The sequence below is a fragment of the Bactrocera oleae genome, chromosome 2 (genome assembly GCF_042242935.1).
Source record: "Bactrocera oleae isolate idBacOlea1 chromosome 2, idBacOlea1, whole genome shotgun sequence".
In the NCBI taxonomy this organism is placed as follows: domain Eukaryota; kingdom Metazoa; phylum Arthropoda; class Insecta; order Diptera; family Tephritidae; genus Bactrocera; species Bactrocera oleae.
This window is the reverse complement of record NC_091536.1, coordinates 39,347,425-39,371,579: the sequence shown is the minus strand read 5'-3', so window position 1 is coordinate 39,371,579 and position 24,155 is coordinate 39,347,425. Positions and strand designations below refer to the sequence as shown.

At 37.5% G+C, this 24,155-nt stretch overlaps 1 protein-coding gene across 6 annotated transcripts in view; it reads right to left on the bottom strand.

Annotated features, from left to right (window-relative positions):
* LOC106623794 (aminopeptidase N) overlaps window positions 1-24,155 on the bottom strand; it is a 206,452-nt gene that overhangs the window by 158,961 nt on the left and 23,336 nt on the right. For 4 of the 6 annotated variants that reach the window (XM_036374029.2, XM_036374026.2, XM_070113019.1 and 1 more), the window contains exon 2: window positions 19,337-19,414. The exons of 1 other annotated variant lie outside the window; for it this stretch is intronic. In XM_036374029.2, the coding sequence (XP_036229922.2) occupies window positions 19,337-19,396 (60 nt within the window). In that variant the 5' untranslated portion in view covers window positions 19,397-19,414. Of the gene's footprint in view, window positions 1-13,035; window positions 13,061-19,336; window positions 19,415-24,155 lie in introns of those variants that run through there. One more of the 6 variants, XM_036374028.2, reaches the window with a different exon arrangement.

Sequence of the window (24,155 nt, the reverse complement as noted above, 5' to 3'; positions counted from 1 at the left end):
TGCCATAGGAAGCAGGAGGCCTTCAGAATTGTTCGGCATAATATGGAGATGGTGACGATGGATCAAGCCCGCCATTATAACCTGACACGCGAAAGATAATCACTTCTCTAAAGCCACTGATGGTTTTGCCGCAAAGTTAGCCCCGAAGTATGATGGCACTTATCAAATTCTCAGGTACATCCCTCCAGTGATAATCTAATTTCGAAAAATTGACGATGAAAACAAGCAAACGTTGAACATCAGCGAATTGAAATCATACCACTCCGCCAGTGTTAAAAAAATCCTTTTATTTAAATGTCCAAATTTTGTGACCAAAGGAGACAATTACATTCATTCAACCTCGAGCTGTCAGCAAGATAACACACACAGGAGTAAAGTAAATGAATATGAACTACGACGATAAGTGGACAAATAGCTTAAGGCGGATCCGTGTATGGATGGAGGAGGAGAAAGTAAAGATTGCCAAGAGAGAAGTGTTAGCTCAGCATGTACAGACGCTATGTGCGCGGCGGCGCGACACCTAAGACGGACATAGCAGTGCCAACGCATCTAAAGCCGCCACCTCAAACTTCACCAACACCACCACATAGCTAACTGACCACCAAGCCATGACAAATGCACTTAAGCACGCACAATACACGCCGCCATGAGACGCACTACCGCGGCCCGTGTAGTTACGACCCGTAAATCATATTGGACTGCTGCCTCGTTAAGAACCAACCCGGCCACGGCGCCATGTATCGTAGGCCGAGTGGCTGTCTAAAAAGTGAGTGAACCAAAACAACGAAAACACCACTCAGAAATCGGAACATCGACATCTTCGGACAGAATGTAATTCAGGCACCAGACAAACCCGCTCATCATTGTTACGTGCTCACCTTCACCAATCGAGAGCTTACGCACCACGTTACCGGCACAGTGTGTACTCATACCAATTATGAACAGCAGATTCCTGGAGGGGTAAGGTCACCCATGCGACCACGCCCTTGAGCGAATTCTTCCAGTGGAAGTACAAGAAGAGATACGGTCAGGAAAGATTAGATTTTAGGGGACTCGTTTTAGATGTACAACAACCGGAGAATACATACGATTGCGGCATTTATATACTGAAAACGATATGCGCTATGTAGGACAAGGTGAAGGAACGCTCGGATGTATCTCCGAGCCCTTCACGGCGAAGATGCCAACAGAGAAGCGCGCTCACATATTAGCCACCTTCAGGCATCATCAAGACACAACTACGACCAATGACGCACAAGTAGTACAATCACCAATTTTATTACAACCATCCACGGAGGTACAGCTCCCACCTAAAGACATCAAGATATCTATTGCCGACGGAAGCGGAAGAGTACTAGAGGCCGAAAGAGTCAGAAGAAGCCTCACGGCCCTCACATCCGGTACAGGGAAGCACCGGCTTAAATTTAGTACTGCCAAATACCAAGTGGCCATGTATAGGTGGGGCGTACACACTAGAATGAAGCCAACAACTCGGAGAACAACAGATAAAAACATACTAGAGAGACAAAAAAAGTATATAAATTTATAATTTAATTGGAAAAAAATTTAAAACGACATGAAAAAAAATTATGTAAATGAAAAATTAATTGAGAAATGATATAAAAATATTATTTTAGACTACCTTACTTAAATCAAGAAAAAAAAATTCAAATTTGCCATATAACTTAATTCAATTGAAGAAAGAGTTTTTTTAAGCAACCACACAAAACTTGTAGTAATCGAAAAGAAAAGTTAAGGCAAAAATTGATAGATGTCAGCAAAAATAAATTATTATTTACGAATCTAAATTCAATTTAAAAACAAAAAGAAAAGGAAGAAAAAAAAATAGGTGTGCATCTTGGAAAAGTGAAATACTTTATATATTAATTAAATAAACTTTACCTTTGGGAAGACAATTTTATACAAGAATTCAAATAAGCTTGAACTTTGAAAAATTGTACAAGAAGTTAAAAAGTCAAAAAGCGTAAATTACGAAAAAAATGTAAAATTAAGCGTAAATTTGGGAAAAGTTCAGTTAATGTATAATAGCTTAAATTTTGTGAAAAATTTTTATAAAAGATTTGATTGTAAATATCGTGAATTCGATTGAATTTCGCATGTCATCCTATGCAAAACTCACCGAAGTGGGGGAAGAGTGTGAGAAGTAAGTATCCTTACGGAATTCAGCCCACACAACGCAGGAAGGCGCACCTTGTTAAGCAAATACAACACAGCTAGTATACACGAAGAAGGATAAACAAGACATGCAGATGAAAACACAGCAACCACTCATATACAATGATAAAACCACACCACATAAATAACAAAGCAAGTATTGGGATACAACGGGAAACGCCACTTCTAGCAGCACAAGCCATTCCAAAGCAACATGTTGAGAAATGGCAAGCAAGCAACACACGGCTTGGCGGAAAGTTAGCAGGCGGATCATCAAGCAGTCAGCACAGGACTGTGACAGCGTACACTTCCGGCACTAGACTGAGCAGTGAATCGATCCTCTGTCCTGACTTGTGAATGCCGTCTGTTAAGAGGGAGCTCGGTAGTGAGTTGATCCTATGACCCACTCAACCCTTAACATTGCGGTTGCCAACACAATTTCCTGTGGTCCGGGGTTTTGCACAGCTATACCGCAGTCACGCCACGGTATTTCGCGAGTTTAACAGCAGAGAAAATCCGCAGCCGCCTATACCAGTGCGGACATACATTACCGGACATTGTCGTCGTAGCATACACGAGCGTCAACGCACGCAGCAGGGCATCGTCGCAGTATACAGAAGTATTGCTGCTGAACGTCGATGTATTCAGTCATACATTATCACTGCAGGACACAAACGTAAGGCGTCCTAACACAGTTCCAGCGAAAAACAGAACGTTGCTTAGCATCCCGAGAGCGCGGCAAAACGGAAAAAGTTATCGTATACAAACTATTCAACGGAGGCGCGGCTTGGTGTCACGCGTGAAGTGGGTAGTGAGTCCTGTCTACGTGATAGTAACGCGCTAACGTGCTACGCTAAACCGCAACTTTGCCATAACGCTATCCTCGGGTGACTCCACTACAACGCGAAAGACACCATTTTGTATATTGAAAGAACGAGTGCCATAGTTTACAAATTTATTGTAACGAACCCTGGACACGGGGAGTATTACCTTAGCAAATTACAAGAAGTAGGGGCAGCAAAAAGTTTCGATAGAACATGTTGTTATAATTTTTAAGAAAACTTGTCCACTTAATTTCATCAAAGTATTCTAAATTTTTCCAACCTAAACTTTTTAAAGTAAGCTGGGAAGTCAAAAATTCTTTTCAGGGTATATTGGGCCAGAAAGGGGTCTTGTTGCGATAACGTTTAAAATTGCTCGGGTATACTCCAAAATATATTTAAAGCAATTATATAATAAAATAACTCTCACACTGGCCATAATATTTGGCATAAGCTTTGTTAGAATATCGAAAATCATTATATGTAGTACAAAATTATTTCACTTATTTCCGGCATTAAACTATATTCAATATTATTCGTTCAGATTATTTATTTAATACAGTATAAAGCCAACCGGTAGTATTGACCCGCTTTTATTATTTTTGGCATTACTACATACTATTAAGAGAAAAAGATTCACTCTGAGTTTCATTAGGGTACCATCACCAATATATACGGAGTAAAGTCAACCGGATGGTGGAAAATCCTGATATTAGTTATATGGGGGCGAGGGCTACTTTTCACCCGATTTTATCAATTTTATGCACAGAGATGCACCCATATTAGGAAAACACAATTTTAATAGGATAACTCACATATTGGCCGATATACAAGTATGCGATCAGGTACATGGGGGCTAAGTACTGACCCGATTCAATAAATTTTTGGCATACAGACGTACTATTATCAGGAAAGAATTCTCTTTGAGTTTTTATTATACATCTCACGCTTACAAAAAAGTTTGGGTTCCCTTTTTCACTGTGTTGACGTTGACATATATCGATAAAAATATAATTACGCTAACGAAAAAGTGTGTCTTCGTTTTTTGGTTGTATTGCCGTTGAAATACTTGTACATATGTATATGGTTAAAATTTATACCGTTGGAAAGGAGAAAATGAATGTAATATTATAAGTCGGAAACTTACTTAGTTTCATTACTACAGGTTGCAAAATCTTGTGCATCTGAGTTGGCAAAATTATGCAACTGCAAATATATACCATCAACTGTGAACGTCTTTTTGGAGCTTCTTTGCGAACCATGTTGCAAACCATTAATTCACAGCTGATTGGTGAAGAAGGACACTGTTTGTAAATATAATTTGGAAAATTGGAAAACATGCCGAAAAAAAGTTTTAGGGAAAGATTAGCTGACGCTATAATTTTACAATTAAAGCAATTACTACCAAATTTCTTCTAAAAAATCTAAAGTGATGCAGTTTTGGATGAATTGGCTGACAATTTATCTGTTGTTATGAAATGTCGTTGAAGATTTTATATTACAATACCTAGGTCAGACGTTTGGCGCAATAATATTTTGACAACACTGGGCGAAGACCGATTCCGCTAAATGTTAAGAGCAGATAGAGACCAATATAAGATGTTAGCTGAGTTAATAGAAAACAATGAGGTATTCGACAAAGCTCACTTTTGAAAGCAATTGCAACTATCAATCACACTGTTTCGATTGGGGGATGGCGAAACTATATCGATAATAACAAAAAAAAAACTTTAGAGTGTTCTTACGCCTCCAATCTAAGTATAGGTATACATATGTTCGCCCGATGAGATTGAATTGAATTGAAAATAGTATCGGATACTTTTGACGATCTGCCGTTTTGTATTGAATATATTGATGGATTAAATTAGTAGAATCGCCAATTGAATATCATACATAATACTTCTCCAGAAATCACATTTATTCGATAAAAGCACAATTAGTTTGTGACTACAAACGAGTAATTCGGCATGTTGTGGTTGGTCACCCTGGGAGCTGGCATGATGTCCGCATATGTACATATATCGAAATAGCTCATTCTTTAAGCAACATTAGCAGTATTTTTCTTCAGCATTATTTTGTGCTTCTGATAGAAAGATTTGGAAGCCTTAAGCTGCTAAGGATGCGTCTGCCAAAAAAAATCATAAATTATAATGTGATGCCTTGTCTGCAGTAATCTCCATAACATTTTAATTATATAAATTATTCGAAATAAATAAAGTTACTGTTGATAGGAATACTTATATTTCAACTCAATTTTGAACTTTTGTAAACTTAATCCTTTTCAATCTGATGCATTTTTAATCCATTGTCTTTTTCCATCTCCAACATTTTCAAATCCAATTCACGATTCTTGAATGCTTTTTCAGCTTTTCCTCTTTAAATTTCTGTTTGCAATCTTCTATCATTCAAAGCGTTATCTTTTTCGTGCTTCTCCTTCTTCATTTTTTCGGCGAAATCTTTGGCCTTTTGGGGAATATTTGCCATTTCAATTACATTGCAGGGTGGCAGATTTTGCTATTGGCAATTTTTTTAAATAAAAATTTGAGCTGTTGGTGCCTATTAAAGTTAAAACTATTGTTTAATAAATGAACAATGAACGGATTAAAATGTATTGTAGTGATCACGAAGTGCTATTGGATAAAAACTAGCAATTAGTGGTCACGGAAAAAATTTTATCTCTTTCTTTATATTTCTTATTTCTTCACTCAATTTTTTATTTGGCTTTTCTCTTTTTAGCCTTTTTTAAATATCACAAGTTTTTCCACTTTTCATTTTTCTTCTTTTATGAAAATTTTATTTATTAAAATTTATAATTTTTGTCAAGAGCAGACAATTTGCAAGCCAGTGTTGCACACAATGGTGTTTTAGTGTTACTTCTTTGCAAAAGTGTAGCATTGCATCCCTATTAATTTTGTTAGTGTAAAAGCAAAAATATACTCGCTATTTTGAAATAGCAATGATGCGAAACCATTTGCACAAGATTCTGAATTGCTCTAATGTTAAGATCATCCTAATTAATTGAAATGAGATATACTTTAGTGATATAAACTGTTTTTACGTCGAGATCTTAAATTGAAAGCGTAAAAATACAGCTTTTGCAAGAACTAAAGCCGCTCGACCTTCGCATCTCGACTTAGAAAAATAATGACACAGTCGAAACATAGCGTCGGATACCTTCAGAAGCCAGACCACAGCTGGACGGTATCCAGTGAAAAGACTCTAGGCCTACTAATGGATACTCACTTCCCAGACAGTTCCGAGAACCACATAAGGGAGCATATACTGTGGAGTGAAGTGGGCCCAGAGCTAGACATAGTGTCAGATAGTAATGTTTACTGGGCGATAGGGAGCTTCAAGTCTTATAAATCGCTGGGACCAGATGGATTATTCCCGGTTCAGTTACAGCAGTTCATGAGCTATACAATAAGCTGGTTAACAACCATGCTTAAAGGGGCACTGCAATTGAACAAATTCCCTCGATATGGAGGGAAGTCAAGGTGATATATATAACAAAGGCTGGGAAAAGCTCACACATTAATCCAAAGGATTTTAGACCAATCAGTCTTTCTTCATTTCTTTTAAAAACGCTCGAGAGACTAATAGAAATACATATAAGGCAAACTAAACCCAGGAAATATGCCAGTTTCGCAGCATGCGTATTCTAAGGGTAAATCCACAGCTCAGTGGTAGCAGAGATTGAAAAATCTCTGGAGATAAAAGAATACACCCTCGTAGCTTCCTAGACATAGAAGGTGCTTTCAATAACATCCAGCCAAAGGCCATATTAAGCGCGCCTAAAGATCTGGTCAACTCTGAGCCTCTCCGAAAATTAATTGAACAGATGCTCTTGGGCAGGTCAATTATTTCAACGTTCAACGTCAGATTCAACGATGTGTAGATCTGTCCGAAGGGGTACATACCAAGGAGGCGTGTTATCCCCACTTCTCTGGATCCTGACAATGAATAAGTTGCTTGTGGATCTAGAAAAAAGAGGGTACATGTTGTAGGCTACGCTGATGATGTGGCAGTTTCGGTTAGAAGCAAGTTCCCGAATACCCTCGCTAGCCTTATGCAGACAATATTAAACGATATTAATCGATGGGCCGTATCATACGGACTGAATTTAAATGCTATCAAGACAGAACTAGTATTGTTCACTAAGAAACACAATACTCCAGAAATCAGAAATCACGCCACCATCTTTAAATGGCACCAGGCTAACGATAGGAGATAAAGCAAGCTACTTGGGACTAATTTTGGTCAGGATGCTTTCTTGTAAACGTGGAAGCGAGGGAAAAGAAAGTAGCTAGAGCGCTTTACACGTATAAAAGAATGGTGGGGTCCAGATGGGGACTGACGCCTCGGATAGCTTACTGGCTCTAAACGGCAATAATAAGGCCTATCATGACTTACGGCATATTATTTAGTATGGTGGCCAATTACAGGAAAGAAATATGCGATTAGAAGCATGGAAATTATACAAAGAGCAGCCAGTATTTGCATTAGTGGAGCTCTCAGAACTACGTCAAGCCCAGCACTCATCGTAATTTTACACTTACTGCGAACAGATCTGTTTTGCAAGCAAACGGCAGCGAAGTCAGCTCTGAGACTGAGGGAATCCTCCCTACTAGTCGCTAGTAATAAGGGGCATTCTATGATACTTAGGAAGTTCCCGTTTCTTCCCATAACTACGGATTTTCGTAATCCTACAGAGCTGAATCTAAATCCGGTCCCCAAGATTGCCTTCCCCTCCAGAGAGGAGTGGGATAGGGGCGTAGTAGACAATGAAGCAGGGATAAGCCTTATCATCGGATCCCATCTATACGGATGGTTCCAAACTGGATAACCGAATAGGTGGCGGTGTCTTCTCGGGTAAACTAGATACCAAAATCGCGTTCCGGTTACCAGACCACTGCAGTGTCTTCCAAGCGGAGGTCACCGCAATTAAAGAAAGCCTTCTTATTTTGACAAGGGGTTTGATCACAACAAGAAATATATTTATATATACAGACAGCCAGGCGCCTTTGAAATCTCTGATGTCTCATAGGATTTCATCGAAGTCAGTGAAAGAATGCCATGATCTTCTAGCGAATCTAACATCCTATTTCACGGTAAACCAGCAATGGGTCCCAGGACATAGTGACATCCCCGGGAACTGTGTAGCAGATGAACTAGGCCCCACCCTACAACTAGATTCAGGTAAGGAGGACATATATATGCCTCTGGCTACTTGTAGATACTTAATCGACAAACATGTCATTAACATAGCCGAGTGTCAGTGGAATCAGTCCCTGACTTGCTCAACTATCAGGCAAACGTGGCATGAATGGAATATGAGCCGCACATGCCGACTGTTAATAGAGAACATTAAATATTCCTTATTCCGTGGTTGTACGACTTTGCGAGAGCTGTCCTATAAGCGCTAGCACGTAGGCTAATTCGTTCGAAAGGAGGGGGAACTATACGTGCACTCGAGTTGCACCATGTCGCACGTATATAGCATGTTTCGATACTCTTTAGCGACCCCGACAATTGTAAAATACTGAAAACAATTTTAAAAACTTATATAATGCAACTCTGGTTATCAGTAAAACAGCTGATTTCCCTTTTATTTATTGTGTGGTTCGAGTTCTAAAGCAAAAATTAGTTCTTCTTGTACTCCAATAAGAAGTGTTTGTGAGGATTTGAAGCTTCAAGTTTAAAAAGATAGCAAAAAATATAGTCCTTTGTCTTTTTTGCAAACAAACCGTCTCAAATATAGTAACGGAAATATATTATCATAATTTTTATTCGTAAATAATGGAAAAAATGAGTCTACCCGACTCCGGTTCAGTTTAAAAAACGCTCCGTTGATATTTCAAAGGACACTTGACGATATCTTTTGAGAACATATAGGAAGAATATGCTAGGTTTATATTGATGACATGGTCAGGCAGGTTCTGTAATTCACTTCCAATTTAATTTAAAGCAAATCCTTTCAATCCGACATTCGGTGTTCTATATTTCACTTTCTCTATTTAATTTCTACTTTTTTTCAAATGAATTTCGAGTGAGTGTTCTGAAAAATTAATTAACAAAAAAATATTCGGTCATTATTCACTTCAAACCTATTGTGTGAATTTGGTTCGCGCAAAGATGTAATTAAATTTAAGTGCTAAAATTTGTGACTTTCAAGAAGAAGAAAAATGCCAAAATAATTATTGTTATGCTCAAGAATTTAGCTTTATTGTAACGATAAGGGTTCGCACTTATGTTTTAAAAATGAATTTCGGGCAAGTGTCCGCCGCGTCGCGCGAAACGAACGATTATTTTGGTAATATATTTGGACAATTGCCAAACGTTGTTCCGGAGAAAGTCTGTTCGCTATAAAATGGCAAATCAAATCTAGTATAAATCAAATATCAACTGTTAAAAAGATAAATTCCGAAAAAAGTATTGCCTCATTGAACATCACATGTCTAAAAAAACAACCGTTACATGGTGCACCAAAATATATTTCTGGCTGGAAAAAGGCAAAACCAGTAATTTTGCTATTCTAGAAAGTTTTCCTAAGCTACTTTGTCATCAGATTTGGACGGGTTGAAAGGCTTTCATTAGAAAAAAATTGCTCACAATATTTCTGAAGCTAAATAAATTGATGATAAATTCACATTTACCGCAACCAATATTTTATTTGTTTAATAATTTTAAAGGTTTAATTCATTCGTATGATAGAATAAAGACGAGAGGAATTTTTTGGCTTTCTAATATCCACTCATGGAAACAAATGCGACCAAAGTTAATACCATAAATCAGTTTCCTATTCCCAAATCTCGTAAGGATCAAGATTATGCGAAACTCGCAAAGCATTTTCAAAGAACAAAAAGTATAAAAGGGCTTACAGGAGTGACAAAAAGAATAAATTACAACTATTAGAAAATTTATATTTTCCACAGATGACAGCATAAAAAAAAAATTTCATTAAAGACCATCTTTGCAAAGAAAGTAATTATCATCGACACCCAAATAAGATAGTCATTCAAGAAACTATTCTACCAACATTTGGTAGACAAATAATTCATTTAGATATTTTTATCACCGACAAAAAAGTTGTGCTCACAGCGATCGATAAGTTTTCAAAGTACGTACAAGCCAGGATCCTTAATTCGAAGGCAACAGAAGATATTACAGGACTAAATAGTGGTAGTAGATAACGAAAAGTCGTTGAATTCGAATTCTATTGTACTTATGCTCGATCATCAATTTAACGTTAGAATCTTTAAGACAGCACCTTACGCTAATTTAGCAAATGCTCAAAATATTTATAAATCTTTCTCCGAGTTATTGGATATTTCACTCTACAAATACAATAATCATATTCATTCCACCACAGGTAAATAGCCATTACATGTATTATTTGGGGAAAGAACCATAGGGGATTCCGAATAGTTAAAAAACCCGAATCCTTGACTCCTCCCACTGACAACCAGTTACAATAGATCCAGATATCGCAAAATTGCAATTACGATCGTTTAAAATTATTCATCTCAACGAATATAAAAACTTCATAAAGAAAATAGATGTAGCCATACAATCGTCAAACAATCATGCCCATCCTTTTCATTCATTTCTATCAACAACAATAATCAGCTGATTATAAATTAATTAACAATTCAAAATATAAGGAAATTAAAAGAAAATTAAGTCTTGTTAATGAATTAATATTAGACTTTTAAATGTATATTCCCAAATAGACTTATGCAGAAGCCTTTGAAAATTATAAAAAAAAATAGAAATTCATAGTAGGTTGAAACCCAGCGAAAACGAAAGATAAAATGAACATTAAAGGAAGCATAATTTACGGAGATCTGTGGTCGGGAAAACGAAAGGTTCTTTTTTAAGGGTCAAAAATGTTGTAGGTAATGAAAAGATCTATAACTCTTGTATACATATTTTTTTACATATCACGCCCGGAGTTATCGAAGGGGACCGTATTTTCCAAAAAATTAAGTGAATAGTTAAAAACTAGAATGGTAAGTGATAAATTCGAACATTTATTTAAACTTTGTGATTACCGATCCAAGAACGTTTTCCCGCTTTTCTAGATTGTCACGAAAAAACCTGCAAATGTATTGGCCCTTTAATTTGCAAAACATTGGAAGCTTGCCGTGGACTTATTAACTGTCAAGTCTTGCTATCCCTATATTCATTATATTTTTGACTGAGAGTCTATGATTTATACATTATTGATTTTCAAAATTGTCCAAAACAAATATGTTCCATCCAACAACAACAAAAAAAGCAAATTTAATTCATATGGGGCCGTCCATAAATTACGTCAACAATTTTTTCAGATTTTAGAACCCCCCCCTATAATCATCCTATCGTCATTTCTTAAAGACACCGTCTTTACCGACTTTGACTTTACCGTCATCCGCAGACCATCGCCACCCTCCCCCCCCTAATTTAGAATGACGTAATATATGGACGGCCCCTATGTGATAAGAGCATAAGACACTACGCCGTCTTTGACAAACATTGAAGAAGTAAAAGGGAAGATAGTTATTAAAGTTTATAAAGTATTAGACCTCCTCTTTTTGGCCCCGTGCCCGGTTTTTCCCTCGGCGGCCCAGCCCAACAATACTTGCGTGTATTGGTTTGAAAGCATATCGCTATCGTAAATATCAAAGTCACCAACTCCACTACCTAAAAACAATCAGTCTTCATCACTCACCATAGGAAAAGAAGATTTGCCACACCAAATTTAACAAATGCCATCAAACGCGGACGTTCGAATTTAAAAAGGGAGAAGTTAACCAAATGAACATTTAGAAACCTAATACGCTACACGCGCAAACATTGCTCTACGGAAACGCTAGGCTGCGATTCGACACATTTGTCTGCTGTGGACGTTTCATCGGTCTGCAGGTTAACGTAGTCATATAAATGTCATTCTGTTTAAGAAAATCTAATAAAGTAGCTGTTCCAAAAGGAAAATAAAACTTTCATTTAATTTTTTAATAACTTATATACTAAATGATTAGGATGACGAGTTGAAATCCGGGTGACTGTCTGTCCATCCGTCAGTCTGTCTGTACAAGCTATAACACGTGCTGCTTGTGATTCTTGTTATTCCTTACAGCACCTCCTAAAACGGTGTGAAAATGGGAAAAATCGGATAGCAACCACGCCTACTCTCTATATAACGGTTATGTTGAAAACTACTAAATACGCGATAACTCACTAAGTAAATATGCCAGAAGCATTATATTGCTCATTCTATATGACACGGAAAGGCTTCATAGGAACCCGTCACAAATTTTGACAATGGGCGTGGTACCGTATGATATTAGGTGAAATTTTATATCTGAAGACCTATTCAATCAAATTCGACACATTACATATATTTCTTCTTCTTACACTATACAAATAAAATACCAATGAAGTTATCGGTATAAAACTTGGTTAAGATATGAAATCTAATGCCTCATAAAGTTCGATATCGGACCACAACTTATCAAGCTCCCAGATACCTGAGTGTCTATTGCTGTCAATCTCTAAGATATAACAATGGAACTTATAGAACGTCTTGTCGTGGTAATAATGTGGTCTAGTGCTAAAAGGGCGCAAATAAAATCGTATCAATACTTTGATTAGCTCCTACTTACCTAATATAAATATTTTCGAACTTCCGGTTGACACTCTACCATATAAGCGATATAGAGTCATAGGTCATAGCAAAATTAAGTGAACGTATAGCACTGCATATACAATAGTTTAATGCCCAAAATGTGTAAAATCAATCCATGAATTACCCTAGCTCCTATATATTTACTACTTGTAAGGATTTTCGTAAGTTTAGCAGAGAGAATCTCTTACAAATAACAAATGAGCTTTTTCATTCCCCAATTTTGACTTTCCATCTGACTTCAAAACATCTATATCGGTCAATATGTGTGATATTTTAACGAAAATAAGTGGACAATTTTTCTAATAACTTGGTTTAACGCTGAATATGAATGAAATTGGATCTGAAGATCTTGAAGATCTTAGTGTGTACCTCATATCTCTAGTATACTGATTCCGTTCCTCTGGTTGATGTTTTCCTGATATGATAGCTTTGATTGAGTTTACTATACCAATATATCAAATTTGAGTTAATTAACTTGATTTTAATATAAATAGCTTGCACAGGCAGTTAAAGGTAGTAATACAACAAAGTGAGTCGATAACACATGATATAAGATCATAAGATAATGTAACGGATTTCTCGATAAATCGTCTACCTTGTAACATACTCTTGAGTTCGATCACTGGATTGTTAAATTAAAGTCTCAATTTAATGGCTATACACTTATCTTTATTTCTAATGCCAACAACTTAACACTTATTGCTAGATATTTGAGTTTACAACTTATTGCTTATAGCTTAATTGCTTTTTACACGGCAACACTCTAATTAGAACTGTGTCTGCTGCACAATCCGGCCCCGCTACTAGAACATTCTGGCAACTACGAATTCACTGTCTAGTTGCTTCTGGCAGTTTATCGTCGATTCTGATTTGTTCTGGTATTCGCGTTCGCCACACTTCCCTCTACCTAAGTCTAATCGTCCCGACATATTTGCGGTACCAAACGCTGCAAGCCGTTCCAGATGAACCACCTTGGTTTACCAATGATCTGTATGCGATACACTACATCATTGAGTCGTTTAATATCCTGGTATGGTCCTTCCCAATTACACTGTAATTTGGGAGATAACCTTTTCTTTCGTTGTGGGTTATATAGCAATACCCAATCGCCTTCAATAAAACCCTCAGGGTTTATTGCCTTGTCGTATTTTGCTTTCCTCTTATCGCTCATAATTTTGGTACGCTCTCTCACCATAGCATGTATATCCCTCATCTCGTCTTCTAGGATGCTATTGAATTCCTTAGTATTCCTTCCTCGGTTGGCGTTAATTCCAAATTTTAAATCAATCGGTAGTCGAAGATCATTACCAAAAATTACCCTTGCTGGAGTCTGCCCCGTTGTTTCATGTACAGCAGACCGATAAGCCCTCAGGAACAAGGATATATGGGTATCCCGATCTTTTTAATACTTGTCCACAACTTTCCTCAAATGTTCTTCCAACGTTCGATTGAATCGTTCTACCATGCCATCGGACTGCGGATGTAGTGCAGTTGTACGGGTTTTCCGGATACCCATCTTCTGGCATATTTCCTGTATTAGAGCTGATTTAAAATTTCTCCCTTGGTCAGAATGTAATTCTATTGGAACACCATATCTCGATACCTAATTGTTGATAAATATATCCGCTACTGTTCCTGCCTCTTGGTTAGGAATTGCGTACACCTCTGGCCATTTGCTGAAATAGTACATGACTACCAAAACATATCTCTTTCCTAATTTACTGATAGGAAATGGACCAGCTACATCCATGGCTACTCGCTCAAACGGCGCACCTGAATTGTACTGCTTCATCTGACTATGACTCTTGGACCGCGGCCTTTTAGCAGCAATGCACTCGACACAATTGGCGATCCACTCCGTAACTGATTGACGACAACCAACCCAATAAAATATTTGTTTTAATTTCTCCAAGGTTTTAGTAATACCCATGTGTCCTCCACTTGGACCGTTGTGCAGCTCGTTGAGAACATCAGGAATTCTTACTTTTGGAATAATCATCAGAGCTCGTGAACTTTGCCCATCTTCGCTTTCCCATACGCGATGCAGCAAGCCAGACACTAATTTTAAACTATTCCATTGTGCCCAATAAGCCTTAGCGACTGGGCTTTCTGCAGTTATTTCTTCTCTCGTTGGACGTTTATTCATCTCCAATTTATGTATTACACTTTTCAAATCTGGGTCCTCTTGCTGACATTTCCGTAGCTTCTCCGGATCCCATTCTGATTTTATAGTCATTAATCGGACATCTATAATATCTTCTTTGGCCTCAGCTTTTGAGCAATGCCTGCATTCCAGATTACAGGGACGGCGTGACATGGCATCAGCATTTCCATGACTACTACCTTTGCGATGTTCTATATAGAAGTCGTAACTTTGGAATTGCAGAAACCATTTTAATGCTGCATGATCTGTCCTCACCCGAAATCGCTGGCAATAAAGGTATTTATGAAAATGTTTGATGCACTTCACCAACGCCAGTAATTCCCCCCGAGTAACGCAATAATTTCTCTCTGGCTTGCTTATTGTCTGGCTGTAATATGCAACCACTTTTTCATGCCCATCAACTTGTGATAGAACGAAACCTACTGCAAACCCACTAGCATCCGTATCCAAAAAAAACGCTGATCCTGGGACCGGGTATGTTAACATTGGCGCAGGACTTAACCGCTTCTTCAGAGTTTGGAAAGCCACTTCCTGTTCTTTATTCCATTCAAAAACTCTGTTCTTTTTCGGGAGTTCATGGAGGCTAAAAGCTACGCTGGCAAAATTTGGAACGAATCGTCTATAATAAGTACACAGTCCAAGGAAACTCCGCAATTCATGTAAATTTTTAGGAGCGGGCCAATCTCTTACTGCCTCGATCTTTTCATTAGCTGTGCAAATGCCCCACGTTGTCACTTTGTATCCTAAGTAGCTTACTTAAGTTTTAAAAAGGGAACACTTCTTTGGACTCAGATTCAGACCAGCGCTAGCTATCCGTTGAAAAACCTATTCCCAGTTCTTAAAGTGTTCATCGAAGCTTTTACTCAACTCGATGATATCGTCGAGGTATACCAAACAGGTCTTCCATTGTAATCCTTTTAATACCTGGTCCATAGGTCTCTCAAAAGTAGCAGAAGTGTTACATAATCCAAAGGGCATTACGGTAAATTGCCATAGACCACCTCCAACGCTGAAAGCAGTCTTTTTTTTGTCTTGTGGGCTCAACAATCCACCACTTGTTTGGCCCATAGTCTCCATCTATTTCTGCCCAAATAACTACTTCTGATGTTGGTGGAATCTGCTGGCTCTATGTTGTTATCACTCGTCTAATGTTGTACTTATTATTGTAACCGAACATAAGTGGTACTTCCATATTTCTATAGGACATAGTCCTATTTTTCATGTTAATTTTGATTCCTTGATTTGCTAGAAAGTCTACTCCAATTATGACTTCGTCAACGATATCTGCCACTATACAATTGTGTAACACGGCTGCCTTTCAAATTACGATCTCGCACGTTTTATTTCCGTGAACTAGGGTATCTTCTCCAGTTGCAGTATGCAACTTTGCCTCAGCTAACGGTCTCACTTCTTTCTCAACCAGATCAGATCGAATTATGGAATGTGATGCGCCCGTATCTACAGTCAGTATGCGCTTTTTACCGTCTACACATCCACTAACGGTAACGTTACTCATATTCCTGCTTATTTGTGAAATGGAGATTACAAGGCATTTGCTTGCGTTAGCCAGCCCATGCCCTTTTCGGCTGGATCGCTTTAGTTTAAATTTTGGTTTGATTTGACATTTGCTTGATATTCCTCAGCTTTGCGTTTACGTCCAACTGGATTATAGGGCTGGTTACAGTTGCGTGCAATATGGCCACATTTTCCGCAGTTGAAGCATTTAAGCACACCATCATTTTTCTTATGCGCTTCCGTAGATTTTTCCACTGCTTTCTGCATGTTGTAAATTTTTTCAAATAATTGGTTCAACCAAGTGTTTTCCTCTATTTCTACTTTGTGAGCTTTAAATGTTTGATTGCAAAGCAGAGAAGCAGTTTCCTGTGTCAGAACATACGCTACGGTTTCTGTAAACGTCAATTATGGACATGCTTATGCAGCGAAGCGTATTGTGCTATCTCGTATCCCATTGACGAAAGTCTGAATTTTCGTGTCCTCGCTGTATTCCATGGATTTATGTGCATAAGCTATTTGAGCTAACCTCTCAATCTCTGTAGAAAACTCCTGCGAGACTCATTGGCTTTCTGGTGGCGATTTCGCAACTCGATTTGAATGATCTGCTTCCTGTGCTCACTACCATACCGTCTTTCTAATGCACCCATCAACATTTTATAACTACTCGCCTCGCAGTTTAGAATTATCTGTAATATCTCCGCTGCATATCCTTTTAATGCAACGAACAATGCAACTACTTTATCTTCAGCGTTCCAATTATTTGAAGATGCCGTCTTTTCGAATTGAAGCTTAAAAACGTGAAACGGATCAGTGCCATCAAAGGATGGAGGTTTTACCTTGGCAGAAGCTGTTGACACAATTGGCCGATTTAATTGTAGCTCACGAAGACGATCTCTCAATTCATCCACTTCAGTTTTAATTTGATCCCGCTCTTTCGAAATCGGTGAGGACACTTCTGCTATTTGTGTGGTCATCTGCAATATCCGTGCATCCTGCTCTTTCAACTGCGAGGACACCTGTGCTGATATACGTGCATCCTGCGCTGCGAACTGCTCTTCTAACTGTAAGGACACCTGTGCTGATATACGTGCATCTTGCGCTACGAACTGCTCTTCCAAATGCGTTGACAATCGCGTTTCTAACTGCGACATTTGGAGGGACATACGTGCATCCTGCTCTTTAATTTGTGTCGATATTTGCGTTGACACCTCCGTTGATATCTGCGTTGACATTTGGGACATTGCAGCAAAAACCATGTTTATGTCCGCTATCTTTGACGAGCATTGAGCCTCTTCTTTTTCTTCTATCTTTGTTGTCACTTCCTCTAATTCCATATGAAAGACATATTCCTCAACATTAATGTTTTCCGCCTCCATGGCCTCTCTCAACCGTGATTGTAATTCAGTTTTTAATCCATTTGTCGCCAAACCACGTTGCTCCAGCTCCTTTTTCAGTTGTGGAATCTTCAGATCGTAAGCTTGGGCATTTTCAAATAATTATCTCCTTGGGAATTTATTTGACAATCCCACTTCTAACACCATTTGTAACGGATTTCTCGATAAATCTTCTACCTTGTAACTTACTCTTGAGTTCGATCACTGGATTGTTAAATTAAAGTCCCAATTTAATAGCTATACACTTATCTTTATTTCTAATGCCAACAACTTAACACTTATTGCTCGATATTCGAGTTTACAACTTATAGCTTAATTGCTTTTTACACGGCAACACTCTAATTAGAACTATGTCTGCTGCACAATCCGGCAGCCCTTATATAGTAAATTCTTAACAAAAGTTCGCTACTAGAACATTCTGGCAACTACGAATTCGCTGTCTAGTTGCTTCTGGCAGTTTATCGTCGATTCTGATTTGTTCTGGTATTCGTGTTCGCCACAATACCAAATATGTCACGCTTCCGTCGAATGATAAATGTTGTGTTCTTTATCAACATTCATACGTACGCAACATGTTGCTACAGAGAATTATTGTTGATATTGCAGCTCGGCGGCTAAGCGAAAACATATTAAGGACTATAACTAAGCTCCAAATAAGATACAAAACCGTCATTTAGTACAAGCTATCGTAGTGGAAAGTGACATCTGTGGGCGGAAAATTTTTAAAAAGTGGCCATGGCCCACTCTCTAATAGGTTTATTGTACATATCTCACAAAACACTAAAGCTGTTTCAACCAAACTTTCTGAAAGGAAGTCTATATGCTATTTCTTTATGTACTGTGAAAAAGGGTTAAATCAGATGATATCCACACCCACTCCTTATATGACGTGCATGTTGAAAGTTACTAAAAGGACGATATACTAATAAATAATTTCAACAGAAACATTTAATTTTACACCCGAGATTGTACAGAAGGCCTTTTTAAAACGGTATCAAAATTAAATAATGGGCGCGGCACCGCCCACCTTTAGATGAAACTCTATTCAGGAAATACTTGACTAATTGCAACCAAATTCAATGCATAACATTACTTAGACATTTGTATAAATGTTACGGTGCGAAATCGGACAACAATGACGCCTATTTTTCATACATAAAAAAGTCAAAGAATCTGATGAAATATGAAATTGTGTTATACAGAAAGTTAACTTTATTGTAGTCCAATTCCGCTTGTTTTGAACGGTAGGCGTGATTAATATCTAATTTTACCCATTTTCAGATCGCACCAAGATGGATGTTTTCATTAAGTAGACGTAAGAGAAGTTAAGGAGTTTGAAAGATACTAAATATTTATAGGTATGTATATTAAAACTACTATTGGCGAGCATGAAATTGGTTTTGAATTGAGTTGCATTTGAATTGGGAATACATGTGGATACACAAAAATACAGGAGTACAAACACGAATTACTAAAATACTGATAGAAAAGCAACACTGACCAACTTTTAGTAAGATTATATTAAAGAGATCAGACCGAATGTGCGGTTAACTATTACTTGAACATATATAGTGGAGTAAAGTACAAATTTACTTACCTTAAATCCATATACTGCAAATAATAGATGATAATCGACAAACAGAACCACAAAATTCATTTTGAAGTTTCCAAAGAACTGGAAAAATTACAAAAATGTATATGTAGCTTTTAAACATAAGAAAATTATTTTTTATTTAATTTACAATTCACAATTGATAACGAAATTTGTAAGGACAAAAACTAACATATTCACTAAACGCAAAAATTATGCTAATTATATATGTATATACTATTCTAAGATATCTTGTGAGAGTTTTGTTTGTTTTGTCATAGTTTCCACTGGAATATATTTTAATCTGGTTTTTGCCTTTAGCAAAAATGATTGTTTAAGCATGTTTGATAGATTTTGTAGCATATAAATAAGAATTCAATTTACTAACTTTTTTATATTTGAGTCGCTGGATTATTGTGATCATATGGATGCAAAATGGCTTACGACATATAATGGGATATTTTAATTATCGTTACATGTTGCACAGAGTTTATTTACGTACCGGTTGATTGTAACATTTAACTCTAATCGAGGTGAATACATACAAAAGTAATCAAAATAATCAGGGGTTACTTTGTAAGGCGCAAGTGAAAATTTTCGCTATCGCTTCAAAACTACGTTGAAAATTGCGTTTATCCTATTCGCAATGTCGGCACTCTGTATTGCGAAAGCGAGTCTACGTAAGTAAGGTGAACAAACAGTAAGGTGAACAAAACTATTATACTCTGTAGCAACATATTGCAAGAATATAAAAATGTTGCTAAAGAATTAAACATCCATTATTCGAAGAAATCGGCAATAAATTACAATCAAATTTGGTATCTTCTTAGACTTAATTTTATTGTTATGTTTTAGTTCGCGTCAGCTAAAATTATATTAAAACTAGTAAGAAAGGGCTAAGTGCGGATGTAACCGAAAATTTTATACTCTCGCAAAGTCAAATTGTGTACTGGTTTTAGATTTCTTTGTGGATCTTGCCGCCTTGGTCTATGTTGACCGATATTTTCGGTAAAAATTCAACTACAGGCACTGGGGTCCACAAATTCAGTACCTAGGGGCTTGAACAGTTTTGGTTCAATTTAGATAATTTTTGGTCACAAGGTGGCATACTTTAAACGTATTATTTAAGCAAAGTTTTATGCCGATATAATTATTGTTGCTTGTTTTCCATATTGGAAAGTGAAAAAATCAGATGGAATTTAAATGATGTTATATGGGAAATAGGCGTGGTTTAATCCGATTTCGTACTATAACATAGAAATATGAGAAGAACATTATGTACTGAATTTGGTTTAAATCGGTTAATCAGCTCCCAAGATAAGGGTTTTCACCTAAAAGTGGGCGGTGCCACGCCCACTATTTAATTTTGAACGTGGTTCCTATAAAATCATCTTATACCATCCCAGAGATAAAATTTAATGTCTCTGGCTAGTTTAGTGCTTGATTTATCGCGCTTTTAGTAGTACCGTTATATGGGGAGTGGGCGGGGTTGTCACCCGATTTCACCTATTTTCACACCATCGATAGAGATGCTAAAAACATTTGCTCCCAGTGAATTTTGTTATTATAGCTTCAGTGGTATAGGAGATATGCACATTAAACTTATTAGGGGGAGGGACCACGCCCACTTTAAAATAAATTTAAACTGCAGATGCCCCTCCCTAATGTGATCCTGTATACTAAATAAGAGTCTTGTTGTGGAGCTTCGTTATGCCAATTTATTTGTTTTTGATTAATGGCGACTTGTGGGCGTGACAATGGTCCGATTATGCCCATCTGCAATATCAAATGTCACACGGTAATATGTATATCAGGTTTCATAAACATATCTAAATTTTTACTCAAGTTACAGCTTGCGCAGACGGACGGACGGACGGACAGACAGTCACCCGGATTTCAACTCGTCTCTTCATCCTGATCATTTATATACATATATTATATATAACCCTATAACTAACTCGATTAGTTTTAGCTGATACAAACAACCGTTAGGTGAACAAAACAATTATACTCTGTAGCAACAAGTAGCGAGAGTATAAAAAGTGTGGAATTTGATGAGGAAAACGTCAACCAGAGGCTCGGAATTCCATTCTACAAGTAATGCAGCGCGAAACCACATAATTTTTAAGAAATCTTGTCCATTTAATTTCGTTAAAATAATACATTTTGACCAACCTGAACGGTTAAAATATAGGTGGAAAGAGGGAAATCATTTTATGGGGTATATTGGGGATAGAGAGAGGGACGAGCTCATTGCATTAAATTTGATATTGCTTAGATATAGTCGAGAACATATAATTCGAAGCAATTTTATATATAAACTAACCAACCCGGCAAACGTTGTTTTGCAATATACGTTATTTTTCGGAAATGTTTTTTTAGGAAAGATTTTTCAAAATAACTAAGTGTTTAAGGGTTGTAATCATAATCTTAATTGGAATGAAGCGTTGTAAATAATATAAGTGTACTTTATCTAAGTTAATAAACTATTCTTTATTAAAGTATCAAATATATATTAAATTACAATTATTGATAGCTATCTATAAATTTAAAATAAAAAATTTAAAATAAACAATGATTAATCTCTCAACGAATATACAATATTTTTGGGAATACAAACAAACTGGATGGTTTGCCCCCGCGAGAACATGCTACATCCGTGGATGGTTTGTCCGTGAGAAAAGCATGGTATACCCAAATCAAAGCCACAAACCGGCAACGTTTGACCTTGTGACTTATCGATCGTCATTGCGAATGCTTTTCTAATTGGAAATTGAGAACGTTTGAATTCAATTAGGAATTCGTGGCAACAATACATTTTCGTCTCGGAACCTGCCATCCAAAATTTTGACTTCAATTATATTTTTCATTAACTTTTTAATTACTAATCTTCTGTCATTGCGAAGCCGTGGTGGGCTCAAATTATGAAATAAAATTACCAGACATCCAACCCATGCTCAGCATATCCACTGAATTCAAAAAGACAATTGGATAATTCACAGCTTCCTTGGCGTCGGTGGATTTCTATGACACCGAGTCCCCTGGCCACAACTGTTGTATCATTGAATTTAATCCATTGGAGTCCACATTATTTGCTGCCAAAATCCAATTGCCATTCAAGATTTTTATATTATGTGTGTACACTAGGAGATATATTGTCGATGAGAATATTATGAGAGTTTACAATTGTGCAAAAATCACTCGGTAATTTTATGCATCCAGTATCTTCGTTTACATCAAATTTTCTATTAACAATATCAAAAAGTTGTTTTGAGAAAGTTTCGACAAATGGATCCTGAAGCATATGAACGCACATGCTAACTGTCGGTTCTACCTCTTTGAACATTACACCACACATTATTACGACAGTCGCGATTATTTCATCAGCTTACGTTGAACGTGTTTGCAATCACCTGAAAGCAGTGACAAATTGCCGTAAAATAGTTTGTCGCGGTGTTTTTAAACCTCTCAATATCCTGTCCAATACCCCAAGCGAATGTTTGTGTGCCACAGTGCCATCGGCCAGCTGTAAGCACGTTATCTTTATTTTTGTATGTAATCACATTGTATCATTTTTTGGAAAGTAAATAAATCGAACATTATTGGTTGGCAGAAAATTTGCAGCCTCGCGGAGTGAAAGTTGCTAAAATGTCCATCAAAATTCCACCATTTTGGCACGCAAAGCCAGAATTTTGGATCGCACAAGGGGAGTCACACTTGATTGCCGCAGGGATAACGAGCGACAAGACCAAATACCACACTGTCATGGCCGCAATAGAAAGCAACGTGCTAGCACATATAAGTGATATTATTCTCAATCCGCCGAACAGCAACATGTAACCAACACTAAAAAATCGCATAATTACGCAGTTCGAAGACTCCGAGCAAAAACGTGTAAAGAAGCTACTACAAGAACAAGAGCTTGGTGACATGCGCTCAACACAACTCTTGCGCGATATGCGTAGTTTAGCAGGCAGCGAAATGAACGACAACATACTAAAGTCTATTTGGATGAGTCGGTTACCTTCCAACATGCGACTAATAATTTCCATCAGCAACGATCCGCTGGACAAAGTTGCCCTGCTCACAGATAAAAGAAGTGAGGTTAGCGACACACTACTTGTACACGCGGTTGAAGTCCAACACACAGCCACACAAGCGTAATTCAGCATCGAGCAACAACTAGCTGAGATCACAAAGAAATCGCTTCGCTGAAAGCAAACATAAATCGTCGAAGTAGCAACCGTGCTCCATTACGCTCCGGCACGCAGAAAAACAGCTTGAGTGATGGTATCACCTAATATTTGGTAACGAAGAAAGGTAAACTAATTCGTCTGTCGCCAATGGCGGTCGACGACAGGCTCAACAGCGTAAACCGCCGCTTAATAGTTCAAGACAAGGTATCTGCAATGAAATTTCTCATCGACACTGGAGCCGAAGTCAGCGTAATTCCAACGATGTCACAACAACTGACAAAAGTAACTACCTCTACACAGCAAATGCACCATTAAAACTTACGGTGGAAAGGTCATGCATGTTAATTTGGTCTACGCCACCAATATTCCCAAACGTATCAAAAGCCATCATCGGAGCGGATTTTTTTATCGCATTTCAACTTATCGGTGAAACTACGACAACGAAAACTCATCGACGACATCACAAGCGTTAGCAAACATTGTTCAGTGTCAGCTAATAAGGAAGTAGGGTCGAATTTATCATCATTTAACAAAAATTAACCGTTGCAGGATTTGCTGAGAGAATTCAAAGACATCACAGTAGAAAATTTCACGACCAATAAACCACAACACCTGGTCACACATTACGT